This window comes from Anguilla anguilla, chromosome 5 (genome assembly GCF_013347855.1).
Source record: "Anguilla anguilla isolate fAngAng1 chromosome 5, fAngAng1.pri, whole genome shotgun sequence".
In the NCBI taxonomy this organism is placed as follows: Eukaryota; Metazoa; Chordata; class Actinopteri; order Anguilliformes; family Anguillidae; genus Anguilla; species Anguilla anguilla.
The window spans coordinates 65,200,177-65,214,494 of record NC_049205.1 but is presented as its reverse complement, the minus strand read 5'-3'; the positions used below and the strand labels follow the sequence as shown (position 1 = coordinate 65,214,494).

The 14,318-nt window shown below is 42.4% G+C and overlaps 2 protein-coding genes across 6 annotated transcripts in view; one reads left to right on the top strand and one right to left on the bottom strand.

The window, feature by feature from the left end:
* The window catches only part of LOC118227655 (T-lymphocyte surface antigen Ly-9-like), a 168,526-nt gene that overhangs the window by 7,834 nt on the left and 146,374 nt on the right, over positions 1 to 14,318 (top strand). The window lies entirely within an intron of this gene.
* LOC118227657 (coxsackievirus and adenovirus receptor homolog) lies at positions 3,402 to 13,706 on the bottom strand. 3 transcript variants are annotated; one of them, XM_035418396.1, is made up of 6 exons: positions 13,329 to 13,706; positions 11,509 to 11,802; positions 7,615 to 7,623; positions 6,640 to 6,903; positions 5,623 to 5,723; positions 3,402 to 4,495 (listed from the first exon to the last, which is right to left on the bottom strand). In XM_035418396.1, exons 1-5 carry the CDS (start codon positions 13,366 to 13,368, stop codon positions 5,632 to 5,634), a joined length of 699 nt encoding a protein of 232 aa, XP_035274287.1. In that variant the 5' UTR covers positions 13,369 to 13,706; the 3' UTR covers positions 3,402 to 4,495; positions 5,623 to 5,631. The 3 variants fall into 3 exon arrangements, with proteins under 3 accessions (XP_035274287.1, XP_035274286.1, XP_035274289.1); XM_035418395.1 differs by having other exon boundaries at positions 5,591 to 5,723; positions 13,329 to 13,701; XM_035418398.1 differs by lacking the exon at positions 7,615 to 7,623 and having other exon boundaries at positions 5,591 to 5,723; positions 13,329 to 13,700.

Below are 14,318 nucleotides of genomic sequence, written 5' to 3'. Positions count from 1 at the left end.
GCCTGTCAGAGAGCTGGGAGTGTGTAGAACAGCCTGACAGAGAGCTGGGAGTGCATGGAACAGCCTGCACAGAGAGCTGGGAGTGTGTGGAACAGCCTGTCAGAGAGCTGGGAGTGCATGGAACAGCCTGCACAGAGAACTGGGAGTGTGTGGAAGAGAGCTGGGAGTGTGTGGAACAGCCTGCACAGAGAGCTGGGAGTGTGTGGTACAGCCTGCACAGAGAGCTGGGAGTGTGTGGAACAGCCTGCACAGAGAGCTGGGAGTGTGTGGAACAGCCTGACAGAGAGCTGGGAGTGTGGGGAACAGCCTGACAGAGAGCTGGGAGTGTGTAGAACAGCCTGACAGAGTGCTGGGAGTGTGAGGAACAGCCTGGCAGAGTGCTGGGAGTGTGAGGAACAGCCTGCACAGAGAGCTGGGAGTGTGTGGAACAGCCTGCACAGTGAGCTGGGAGTGTGAGGAACAGCCTGACAGAGAGCTGGGAGTGTGGGGAGCAGCCTGACAGAGAGCTGGGAGTGTGGGGAGCAGCCTGCACAGAGAGCTGGGAGTGTGTGGAACAGTCTGCACAGAGAGCTGAGAGTGTGTGGTACAGCCTGACAGAGAGCTGAGAGTGTGAGGTACAGCCTGACAGAGAGCTGGGAGTGTGTAGTACAGCCTGACAGAGAGCTGGGAGTGTGTGGAACAGCCGGACAGAGAGCTGGGAGTGTGTGGAACAGTCTGCACAGTGAGCTGAGAGTGTGAGGTACAGCCTGACATGGAGCAGGGAGTGTGTGGTACAGCCTGACAGAGAGCTGGGAGTGTGTGGAACAGCCTGCACAGAGAGCTGGGAGTGTGTGGAACAGCCTGCACAGTGAGCTGAGAGTGTGTGGTACAGCCTGACATGGAGCAGGGAGTGTGTGGTACAGCCTGACAGAGAGCTGGGAGTGTGTGGTACAGCCTGACAGAGAGCTGGGAGTGTGTGGAACAGCCTGCACAGTGAGCTGAGAGTGTGTGGTACAGCCTGACATGGAGCAGGGAGTGTGTGGTACAGCCTGACAGAGAGCTGGGAGTGTGTGGTACAGCCTGACAGAGAGCTGGGAGTGTGTGGAACAGCCTGCACAGTGAGCTGAGAGTGTGTGGTACAGCCTGACGTGGAGCAGGGAGTGTGTGGAACAGCCTGCACAGAGAGCTGGGAGTGTGTGGAACAGCCTGCACAGAGAGCTGGGAGTGTGTGGTACAGCCTGCGCATTGAGCTGGGAGTGTGTGGTACAGCCTGCATGTGAGGAAGGTGTCATTCCAGCAGATGCTTACAGAGTATTCCAATATCATCATGTCAGCTTAAACAGTGGGATCAGAGATCATGTCTAGTAGTACCAGCAATGGCCACAAGGCAGCAGGTGGTGACCAAATATTGGGAATATTGCTGTTCACGCACAGCACCTCCAACATTTGCTCTATGACCTGATCAAAGAGAGCAGTTTCCGTCAGATTAATCTCCTAGCTTTTAGATTATCAACATCCTCCCGGCTGAGTTCACAGGCACATTGCACCGCCTGATGAAGCATGTTCAGTCATTTAATTAACAGACATTTATTGAACATAATGAAAAGTTATAGTTATACCAATTAACTTCTGACCATTTCTTGGGTCAGTTTTAGATTTAAAAACAGTTTTTTAATTGATGTAATCTCCTTTCTCTGGAATGTGCAAACAGGTTTTAGACAGACGCAGTGAAGATCTGCAGGAAATCTGAGGACCGGAAGAAGAAATGAGAACTGGAGAAAATAAAAATTACGCGAATCACTTTCACAACTGGTGCGTTTTAGGGAAGTATGCAGTCACTTCCTGTTTCAGCTGAAACTGTCTCCTATCAGGGACAGAGAAAAGCAAAACAGTCATGATTTTTCTCCCTCTCTCTTGCTCTCTCTGTCTCTCACTCTCTCTCTCCCTCTCTGTCTCTCTCTCTCTCTGTCTCCCTCTCCCTCTCAATTTCATTTCAATGTGCTTTATTGGCAGGAAATACACATGGTAAATATTGCCAAAGCAAACAAGGAACTTATAAAAGAAAGTTGTGTCACAGTACAAGTAATGGACAAATGATAATTAATACAAATACAATTACAATTAGAGATTCAAATGAAATCAAATGAAGTAAAATAATAAAAATAGTATTTTGACAGTAAACTATAAAATTTAATAAATGAGTTTTGTCTCAGTCTCTCAGACTGTTGCAGGCAGAAATGCATTGAGCTGCCAGGGTCATGCAGCTCCCCTCTTCTCCTAGGAGAAGGGGAATTATCTCGTCATCAGGAAGATTTAAGAATTTTTTTTATGAAAAGACATTTTTCTTTCTTTGTTGTATTTTCTGCATTTTAATATAAAGTCTCCCTCTCGCTCTCTCTCTCTGGGTATTATATCTTGTCAGTAACACTCCATATTTGTCAGATATAAACGGCAAACACAAAAGTTTACTTCAATAGAATCGACGGTTGATTAGAGACAATGGCTGTTAACTGTACTTTTGTCTACAATGCAAAATAGCTATGAAGCTTGAAATACCTGAAACCAGCCCTCCTCCTGCTGAGTGTTAATTCTGTCCTTGTTTAGACAGAGTGAGAGGAGACGATGGGGGTGAGTCTGTACCAGGGTGTCAGGTACAAGATAACAGCACACAAAAAGTGAACTGTGTGTGATGGTTGTCTACTACTAATGAAAAAAGATTTATTTCTGTCAGTCATTTATTTTATTCTTCCTTGTCTCCTAGGTCCTTGACTGACTCGGAAATTGATCCAGGTCCTCCAAGGACGATCCAATTTCCTCAACTTCTCCGTCCGTGCGTCCTTTCCTTGCTTCCTTTCCTTGCTTCCTCCGATGGGCGGTGCTAAGGGGTTAGGAAAGGAAGCAAGGAGGCATAAATAAGCGATTGGAATCAGCCCCTGGGCTCAGCGCCGAGTTCCTGAGGCTGCTGATGTCATCGTTAGAACAGAGAGATGCCCAAAGGCTGCGTTTGGACAAACTCCCTGCTCTAAATGACAGCTGCCCAGGGCCCCTGACAGTAGGGCAGAGACTGCGGGCAGCTTGGACATGGGCCGCCAGTTTGGAGCCCAGTCCACCACTGAGTGGAGATCAGTAAAGCCTCCCTTACTGATCTGGGTTCAGTTTCAGCTCTGATTTGAGAGCCTCCAGATAGGTTCTGACACTTGGGGGGTATTTAACAAAGCAGGATTACTGAGTTAGCAGGCTCAGTAAAACGCAGAATAGCTATTTTTACTTCCGTCCATGTTTGGGAGGGTTCTGGGTTTTACTCAGTGCAGTTATCCAGCTAACTCAGTTATCCTGCCCTGGGAAACAGGGTCCTGCATTTCATTTGAAAGACAGTTTTACAGTACGGCTGCTAGTCAGCCAGTTACTCAAACTCACACACGTAACACACACACATAAACATTCTTTTATTTGAACGAGCCAGTTATAAATGTGAACATTATCACAAATGAAATATATGACCATAATCACTGTATGTAACACATAGACACAACTGAAAATTTTCAATGTGTTCCTTAAAATACGTAATAAAATTCAGTAGCATTAAGGAGTCTCCACTCTGATTGTTCTGAATTAAAACATCTGAGAGACAGGTGCTCCAGGTGTGTCAGTCATGTGACAGACCCACCAGCTGTGTCATACATGTAGACAGATAGGTACTGATATGACACTGAATTAAACTATGAACTGATCACTCTGATATGATACTGAATTAAACTATAAAAAGGCAGTTATCATTAAAAAAACTGAATTATACAGGCAATGGAACAGGTTTTCGCATCATGGTGGACAGAGATACACTCGTGTCCGTGGCAGAAAATCTTCAGTCTTGAATACAAACAGCTTCATAAAGATCATATGGAATAATACAGAGCTCTACAGGCAACAGTTTATGAATTTCAGAACAATTTAATCCAGTAGCAGGTAGAGCCCCACTGACATCACACCTATCACTGTACATTAATCTATTATAAATGGAGCCTCTTTCTAAAGTTACCATTTTCCATAAATCACAGTCAATAAAAGCATTAGTTGATCTGACAAATTAAATGTCTTCAGACATGAATGTGGAACATTTATTCTTCATGGTATGCACAGATATTACATAAAGTGGCCAGAAGAGGGGAAGACGTCAAAGCAGCCTAATTAAAAACAATCGACTGTTTGCTTCAGTTCATGACTGGGACAGAGAGAACAGCCTGACACAGAGGATGACTGGGACAGAGAGAACAGCCTGAGACAGAGGATGACTGGGACTGGGAGAACAGCCAGAGACAGAGGATGACTGGGACAGAGAGAACAGCCTGAAACAGAGGATAGCTGGGACTGGAAGAACAGCCTGAGACAGAGGATGACTGGGACTGGGGGAACAGCCAGAGACAGAGGATGACTGGGACTGGGAGAACAGCCTGAGACAGAGGATGACTGGGACTGGGAGAACAGCTGCAAAACTGAATTTCCTGCAGCACTGACTCATCTGCAGAAGAGAAACAGGAAAAAACCCATCAAGACCCTCTGTGACCTCTCACCTTCGGCCTCATGACCTGAACATTTTTTAAGGTTTTGCGAAAAAGAGACTGTTTATGAAACCCGTGTATAAATGGCAAGTTATAAGACCAGGTAAAACACTCATTACAAAGACAACAGCAGCTTAATTGAATAAAGGTGGCAATCACTGTCCGGTCTCTTGGCTGTAGTCATAAGTATTGTTACATATATTTACTTAAGTGGGCAGTATAATCCAAACAACGCACAAAGTTTCCAGAAACGAACCTCCCGCAAACATGATGCCAAACACTGTTGCCGTACTTGATACAAAGTTCATGTTCTTTGTTTTATGTCACCCCACATCTGGATAGGACACATACACTGGATAAGAGCGTCTGCTAAATGCCTGTAATGTAATGTAACATCGCTGAGGGGTGCATGATCTCACAAACTGGTCGTGCAGATTTTTCCAAGTTGCTTTGCGCAACTCTGGATCATTGACACCCAATTCCATGGAAATCATGGAATTTGAGCACATTTCATTGTCTTTAAAATCTCTGTGTGGTTGATCATAAAGAGGACAATATCCTTCCATGAGTTCAGTAACTCTTAGTTCATAAGTATTCATCTCTAAAGCATTCCAGTAATGATGATGATGCTACCACAGTCATGTCTAGATGGGATAAGGTACAGTAGATTTCAGGAAGTGGTGTCCTATCGGATAGGTTCACCATGATAGAAGAATAGAATTAAACAGAATTAAATTGAGGAAATGTTGGCCTTACTTGTCAAATTAAGGACAAATAATTTGGACAGAAAGGTAGCCAAATGAGAGATGAGGAAAAGATGAGGAAACTAGTAACAAGTTTGATTTTGTTTGGCTACCTTTCTGTCAAAACAATTTGTCCTAATTTGGCTAACAAATGAAGTCAAACATCCCTTTGTGAAGGAGGAATGAGGCAGGATTTAGTCTGGGCAAACCCATCAGATAAGACACCCTTACCGAAATCTGCTGTATCCCATCAAGACACAACCGTTGGGCTGCAGCAGGCTACAGCGAAGAAGATAGAACTCTCATACCCACCCACCCATCCAGAGGTCAAAGTTCATTCTCACTCATCAGGCTCAAACCAGGCGACTACACAGCATCACAATCAGCACCAGGTACAGGCTCCACATTTTAGACCCATCTGTCTTCCAGATACCAGCAGCTCCACCTGAGAACAGGTAAGGACAGGTGAGAACGGGTGAGAACATATGAGAACGGGTGAGAACAGGCAAGGACAGATGAGAACAGGTGAGAACATAAGGACAGGTTATTATGGTAGACTATACAACCAAACGTATGTGGACACTCGAACATCACACCCATATGTACTTTTTGAACATCTCATTCCAAAACCCTGGGCATTAACACGGAGTTGATCCCCGTTTTGCTGCTAAAACAGCCTCCAGTCTTCCAAAAAAGGCTTTCTACTAGATTTTGGAACATAGCCATAGGGATTCCCTTCCATTCAGCCACAAGAGGATTAGTTAGGTTGAGCACTGATTGGGCAATTAGGCTTGGCTCGCAGTCTGCATTCCAATTCATCCCAAAGGTGTTTGATGGGGTGGAGGTCAGGGCTCTGTGCAGGTCAGTCAAGTTCTTCCGCACCATACTTGGCAAACCATTTTTTTATGGGCCTTGCTTTGTGTAAGGGGGCACTGTCATGTTATGTTTAACAAACTGCAATTGTTTAATTTATTAATGTATTTAACATTTCCTGAAAATCTATTTTCTTTTTCAAATATTTTGAATATCACTAGTCAAACTGAAACAAACTGTAACCCATTAGTTGTGCACTTTTGAATAATGTATTTCGCTTTGGATACGCCCCTTCTGAACAACCCTCTTCAATCCTCCACATTCAGAGAACTCGTGGAGGTCAAAGCTCAATGCCACAAGGACAATGACAGAAAGTCACGTGATGTAATAGTGGAATCAGACATTTTTACACATCACGTATTACAATCACCCACAAGAAAAATCACTGATTGTGATTTTACAGTCTTATCTCTCATTTAATAGTAGCTGAAGGTGTGCACCGGTATGGAAAGATGTGAGCAGGTGTGAATGAGGTGCAGTAAGCTCACCTGTGCAGTGGGCCCCCACAGGGAAAGGGTCTGACGTCTCACTGCCGACTGAGTTCTTGGCCTCACAGATGTAGATTCCGCTCCTCTCCACAAGCACAGACAGGTCAAGACCTGGGGCACTAGGAATAGAAGAGCTGCTGACGCTCTCCTTCTCACCCTCTCTGTACCAGGACAGGGTCACTCCTGTTCCTCTCTCCACAGTGCACATTAATTTGCAGGGGTACTTATCACGAGTGGCACTGACATGGGGCTTTGATACAGGAACTGTGCAGAGAGACCAGAGTGAGATAGGGAATAGAGTATTCAAAAACCATAATGCAGAATAATTATGTGACAAATATGAATTTGAATGATAATCACTTTCTACCAAGCATAGAGCCACTGCAAACTGAACAAGGTTTCCATTTGGTATTGTGATAAATTTAAATAAATCTAAAATTGAACTGAACAGGTAAAATAGATACATAAATAAACATCATTTAACTTTTGCCCAATGTAACCAGCAGCCTACATTACTGTGATTATGACATCATTCCTCCAGCTGAGTAGAGTAAATGACATCACCAGTAAGCCGCCTCATTATGACATCATTCCTCCACATGAAAAGCAGTGTGTCTGTAGCAGCTAGTTCCAGCACAGCAGAACTTTGAAAAAAAAACTATTACAGAAAATCCAACATGGCAATAAAATGACCTGTACTGCCTGTATACCCCATTTGATTCATCTGGACCAATCAGAGGCAAGTGGAGAATACCCTTTCTGGAAAAGTAACTTGCAGGTCGAGAGAAAGAACATTTATCTCTGATGAGTTCTGTATATAAACGGGATCTACAACGGATCCCTCGGGTAAGTAGCGGCAATTAAACATTTAAAAAATAGGCTAAATCATGTGTTATTATTCATCTTAAAATCATAAACACGTATTATTCCTATCCGTGGGGGATAATAACATGAATGTGTTGCTCTGTAACTTACCGTTGTCCTCTAGGCACAGCGGTTAAAAGTATTTCCAGGTACATATGCAAAGGGAGAGATGATAATATATTAAACCTGTTAATACTCGCCCCCTAGTGGAGCAGGCGCCCGCGTCAGCGATTTTGACAGCTATCGACTTATTTCATAAAAGAACATTTAACGGAAATGAACCGCTCCAAATCTTACGTCGAAGTAACGTTCTACCGCACGAGCTTGTGGTTGGCGCAGCCGCAGTCTGATAGCAGCAGCGCTCTCAGCCTCTCCCGCCCCTCAGAACTAACACAGATCCCTGCTGCTTTCAGCCAAACTCTACAGCTCACCAAAACGGGGACCCCAGAACCTTCACTACCACAAAAGCTTATCTCTTACATTAAGAAATATAGTTGGCTATTCGAGTGTATGGCCAGCCATTGATAAGTCATACTATATTTGATTTTAAAATGTGTTTTAATAGGAAAATACACTTTTTAAAATCAAATATAGCATAAATGTATCAATGCGTGGTCATATTTCTTGTTTAGCGTCATTTGAGTTAAGCAATAAACCATGAAAATTAGTTCTAAGTAGCCCTAATTATGTTATTTTTTTTAGATATAACATATACGAAACATAACGCGAGGTAACCTGTGGTATCCGGTTAGCGAGAAAGCCTAAACTCACCAACACTACACAGGCACACCACAGATAAGCTCCCGATACTATTTTCAGCACGTTTTAGTGATCAACGAAAACATACGCACATCACACCCGCCTGACCCCACTGTGGGGCTCTATTCCTAATCTTATTTTCTGTCTGCTATACCATCCTGTTCTGTTCCTCCTAAGATCTGAGAAACAAACAAGTTGTTATTCAGTCTCGACTATCTGATGCGCATAAAGTTGTGGAAAGTGCATATTTCCAAATACAACTGATCGTATTATGCGAAGCTCATGTCATTGCGCTCTTTTTACTTTTATTTATTGAAAACTGCAATTCTTACATTCAGTTGCGGTGAATTATAAGGAATTAGGACACCAGCCAGTATAGAGAAACAGTGTTCCAAAACATCTGCTGTAACCGGGGACGGGCTGGTTTCTGCATTTCTAAACAACAATTTTCGTATAGAGAAGGCAAGAAATCATTGAAGGTACTCGAAATAAGGAGCTTCTCAACCTTTTTCATCACAACAATGCTTTCATTTTTAAAATTTAGTTTGAGCGTGTTTTCCAGTGCGTCTTGTATCTCTCCAAATGTCCCAAATCGTTTTCTCGGGTCGTAAAAACCTGCCAGTGGCTGCTTACTAAAGGGGGTTATACGAGAGCAAGCTATATACTACTAGGTCACTTGGTATAATTACCATGTTCGATTTTCTTTTAGGTTTCCTTATTTGTATTTATTTGATTATATTAATTCTATTCTGTAATAAAACTGCCCACAATTCGAACAGAGTCGTTCTGAAGCAAAGCCATGTAAAAACTGCTTTTAAAGAGCCTATCAAACGAACAGGTAACGAGAGACACGTGAGGTCAAGCTTTTCAAGGCATATGACGTCAATAACAAATGACAACAATAACAAACTTAAGCACGTAGTACTACACCCCCCCACATTTTCCTCCTTGCACTGTAACTGAGTTTTATAAAATAGGAAATACTTTCCCATTTCTCTGTAGACTGCAGGCTCGGGTTAGGGGGAGGGGTCGGGGGTCGGGGTGGGATAAACAAATTAGATAAATCATCCATCTGCACGACTTTATGGAATTATCGTGACAGTGTGTGAGAGCAGGCAGTAGTTAACACTGTAAAAGTTAGCCTAACTACCAGGGGTTCCTGTGCGTTCTGAACACTTTTACGCGTTGCAGTAGACCTCCGCAAATATTACATTACATTACAGGCATTTGGCAGACGCTCTTATCCAGAGCGACGTACAACAAATATAAATCCATTCCCTCTATTATTACTCGCCAACCTTGCATGCTCTTCGGGGTGATGTTCATGCGGGAATGTTGCGCGTGTTACATGCTTATACTACATCTCATACACGGTTGTTTACAGAATGAAGCTAAGTTTTAAATTTTGCAGCTGATAAATCGGAAGCATTCGGCTCTGTCCGCTCGCTCACGTGTTGCCATCAGCGGTCTCCGCTTAGCTGCTACAGTCCCGATATCTGCAAATATTTCTGCTTAAAAAAACAAACTACTTCGGAAATGTAATTTTACCAGATAACAGGATATGCAAGGCATTTTCTAATTTTGGGAAGGTTGGAGAGACACTTGTGGAGGTTTGGGAAAAGTTTTTAAGATGGACACACCTGGTTGAATGCGGCTGCCTGTACACGCACACAAATGCGCTCAGCTGTGGAAAACACTCTGCTGAATCACTTTATGACCTTATTTTTATTTATGTATCCATTTTGACTGTGATAATAAATAAATATGGAATTTTAAAAAAAGGATTTTGCTTCTTTAATGTAAATGCTGTTTTGTATTAGGTGTATTTTATGTGTCGTAGATCAGACAAGCACAGATGCTGATGCTTTAGCTTTGATGGTTCAGAGGTTTCCTGCAGGTTGAGGCTCTGACTGTGCCTGTACTGTCTGTACTTATGAGGATATGAGGATTTATTTAAGACCTGTTATAACCGGTGCACATGGACTTTTAGGGGCTTTGGAATGGTAACAGGTTAGAACAGTTATGAACACAAATATGATACAAACAAAGACAGCATATAATCACATTACAGTAGAGAAGTCTCGTGTCTGTTTAATTTTACAAAGAACAAATTAGAAATATACTTAAATTTAGCTTCCTAATTACACAGTGTAACCGTTCAGATAGCTGTAACATACATTTACTTCAGGATTTCAGAATGTTGTGCCTGTTGTGAAACTCTCCTTCCTGATAACAGAGTTAAAGATCTGCCTCTGATCAGTGGTCTTTGTGTCAGTAATGTGCTGCTGCTGTTGCTGCTGCTGTTTTCAGTATATCAAAGTCACATGACCTTAGACCCCTGTCCCCTGTCACAGGTGTTTATTATAGTTCTGTTCAGTTATAATGGGCTACAATGGTACAGCAGAGGCTCTAATGAATACAGCAGCAACATAAATACGACTAAATCGATGATAACCGTACAAAATCAGCTGAGAAAGAAGGAAGAGATCATTTTAAATGATCTAAGTGCTTCAAAATGTACGTTACAGAACTTCAGAACATCATTTTTAGCATATAAACCTGAGAAAAAAGGCTACAGAGTTTTGCAACAGGGTGGAAAAATATCTGCACACTTTTTTAAATTCTGGGCCTTTATAGTAATGTGTTATGTGGTATAATTCCTTTGAACATTAACACTGAAAATGGCTCAGACTGGCACAGTACTGCACACACACAGCCCCTGCCAGACTGCTCGCACTGCAAGCTGCAGCAACTCAGAGAGGAGCCTGCTGATTGGTGGAGATCTGATGCATGTAAACCTGCTGATTCGTGGAGATCTGATGCATGTAAACCTGCTGATTGGTGAACATCAAATGCATGTAAACCTGCTGATTGGTGGAGGTCTGATGCATGTAAACCTGCTGATTGGTGGAGATCTGATGCATGTAAACCTGCTGATTGGTGGAGATCTAATGCATGCAAACCTGCTGATTGGTGGAGATCTGATGCATGTAAAACTGCACCGGAGTTTAAAAAGTGAAACAGGAATCACAGTAAAAACCCCTGCACATGGAATTCCTCACTGCATAAGGCAATCTACTGAAAACAGGCTGACAACCCATAATCTACATGTGCAAGCAAACATCCGCTCTGTTTAACAGACTTCTGCATACAAACATCCGCTCTGTTTAACAGACTTCTGCATGGAACGTTTAAATGAGAGAAAAAGCAATAACACAATAATCTCAGAGAGACAGTCATACTTACTCCACACAGTCAGGCTGAAAGAGACTGATTTCTTCCCATCATCTTTCTCCACTTTATAGCCTCCAGAGTCATTCAGCCTCAGCCCAGAGAGGGAGAAGAGTCCAGTCCTGCTGTCCCAGTGCACCCTGCCCTTGAACTCCGGGTCATCGAGAGGTAAAAGTTTCCCACCGAGGACACGTCCAATAACTTTACTGCTGTACATCAGACTCCCACTGGTTTCCACTTTGGTTGGGAACTCTATGCTCTTATTCTTAACGCCGTTAAGCTCCACAGACTGGCCAAACACACTCACTGCTGGAGACACAGAGACAAGGGATAAACACAAGAGAATGCATTACATTTTTTACTGCACACACACACACATGTGCACACACACACACAGCAGTGCAGTGAAACAGAAGGATGAAACAATAGAACATCTATTGATAAACTGCCACAAAACAAAAGAAATATGGAAGAATATGCATGAAATTGGTCTGAAATTTGATGTATGTATAAAATCAACCATGATTGGTGTATTTAAAGAAAACTTGTCACTTGAAACGATTTTGGAAGATTTTTTGGTAGGTACTTTGTGCGATAAATTCAAAAATACGGAAAGTGCAAAATGATTATTTATCAAACTGTTATTAGTAGGCTAGTGATGTAGTAATTAAACAAATAATGGATTTAAAAAGACCTAAGAACTATGGACTCTGTGTAACAAAAAACCATGGACTCTTGAAATTTCTAAATATTTTAATGATGATGTGGATTTTCTTTAATGTCTTTGTGAAATTAACATGTAAAAATTTAATAAAACTTTTTTTAAAATAAAAAAATAAAAAAATAAATAAAAAAGCTCTGGTTCCGGCTGCAGACGAAGTCACACATTCGTTTGTGCAGAAGAGGCACCACCTCGCCTGTCAGCGAGACAGCCAACTGCGATCTTGACTCATTTCCAAGAAAACAAACGCACTTAATTCCAAGAAATGTGCAGCATCCGGTATAGGGCGTGTCGCGCTCCAAATCATCAATGCGCAGAGCGGCGCGGGCTTTTTCCGCTGGCTGGAGCGCGAGCCTGCGCTTTACTGTCGCATCATAATCGTAGGATAACAAGAAATTCCACCTTATTTATTACGAACCAGATTATGGGATTTTCTACAACGACTAGACTTGTCAATTGCAATGAAATACCACATATTTTCGTCTATGTAGCCTGTTAGATACTACGCTTATTTTTACCTGCGTACCAATGTTGGATACAGATCAAAATTGTTAATATTAAACGGTGCTTGTGGCTTATTTATGCCTATACAGTTCGATTACTAAAAACCTGTGCTTGCTCAGAAAATGCTTGGAAAATAAATCGGAAAATGCCATATCAAGCTCTATTTATTAATAGGCCTAAATCGGAATATGAATCAGCATTTGTTTTCTACACAAACTGAACATACTACTTGGAACAACACATGGAATCAGAGTCAATGAGTCCATCCTGTCAAATAGGACCCGGGTCACATTGTGGATTCTGCAGGGACGTGCTGATTTTCATTTTAGATATGACTGAAAATTGCGCAACTATATTACCGTTTCATGAAAACTCCAGAAAAAACTAGCCGCGGCGGTCAGGCTTGGTCGGTCAACGATTTAGTCACATCTTCATCCATCCATTTCAGAGAATCAGTGACATTAGGCTGTTCAGAAATACTTTCGGTTTCCTAGTTAGGTTACTGCAGCTTACATTGTTTGCAAGACGATAAGAGCTTTAAACCATTCGTATGCTAGCGGACTCATTCCGACAGAGAAAAAAACGGGAACATAAAGAGGAAGATACGTACCTGTAATGCACAACAGAAAAGTACAGAGGATAATCTTCATCTTTCTTTTTAAAGATGTTTAACGGATATCGCTCATTCGTGCTGCTCATCCTTCTCTTTCCTCTCCGCGGTAGCGCGCTTTATGGGGTCTGGATCACATCTCAGACGCGCCTCCTCCTTTTTCACGATTTTAACCGCTGCTGCAATCTGCCCGGCTAAATTTACTCCTCGCTCTCCACGCTAAAACTTGGTGTACCTCGTCCAAACCATTATGATTCCAGGGAATTAACGCCCGAAACCAATAAATTATGTAGTTTCTTATCTCAAAGCGATATGCGGCTCAGGAGCGAAGTATTGTGTAATATTTGGATTGCCCGCGAGCGCTGTAAGAGGTTGTGTAAACAGTACACGGTATTTAATCTGAACCCGTAAAATACTTTGTGATTCATTATGCAATGGCAATTTAAACAAAGTGTAATTTAAAGGAAGTATTTTCACAGTTTTCTCAGGAACCTCGTGGAGCTCATATGCCATTGCATAACAGATCACCAAGGACCGGGATTAGAACCCAGGGTCTTCTTGCTGTGAGGCAAGAGTGCACACACACACACACACACAAACAAACAAATTACAGAAAAAAGAAAAAACCTGAATAAATGAGTGGAGAAACATGACAAATGCAGATACTTCCATACAGGTGTACTGCATGATACAACTAAGCAATTAACATCCCATCATTCTCTGTGGCATGTATAAAAATGCTGCGCAGGCCCAGTTGACCTCGATTTTGGATCAAGATGGAAAGAGCAAAAGATCTAGGTGACTTTGAAAAAGGGTGCATTATTGGGGCACAGATGGCAGGACCTTCAGTCAAAAAGACTGCTCAACTGGCGAGTGTTTCAATAGGGACAGTGACTAAAGTGATATCTACATTTTAAATAGGGATGGAAATTGTGGTCATAAGCGTACATTCAATGACCTTGATGCTTGTGCATTAGTGTGATAACAGAA

Coding starts and splice junctions, on each gene's coding strand:
- LOC118227657 (XM_035418396.1), bottom strand. CDS start 13,368: ATGAAGATTATCCTCTGTACTTTTCTGTTGTGCATTACAG. Junction 11,803..13,328: donor TTTTCTGTTGTGCATTACAG/GTACGTATCTTC, acceptor CTGTGTCTCCAG/CAGTGAGTGTGTTTGGCCAG. Junction 5,724..6,639: donor TGTGGGGGCCCACTGCACAG/GTGAGCTTACTG, acceptor ACCTGTTCTCAG/GTGGAGCTGCTGGTATCTGG.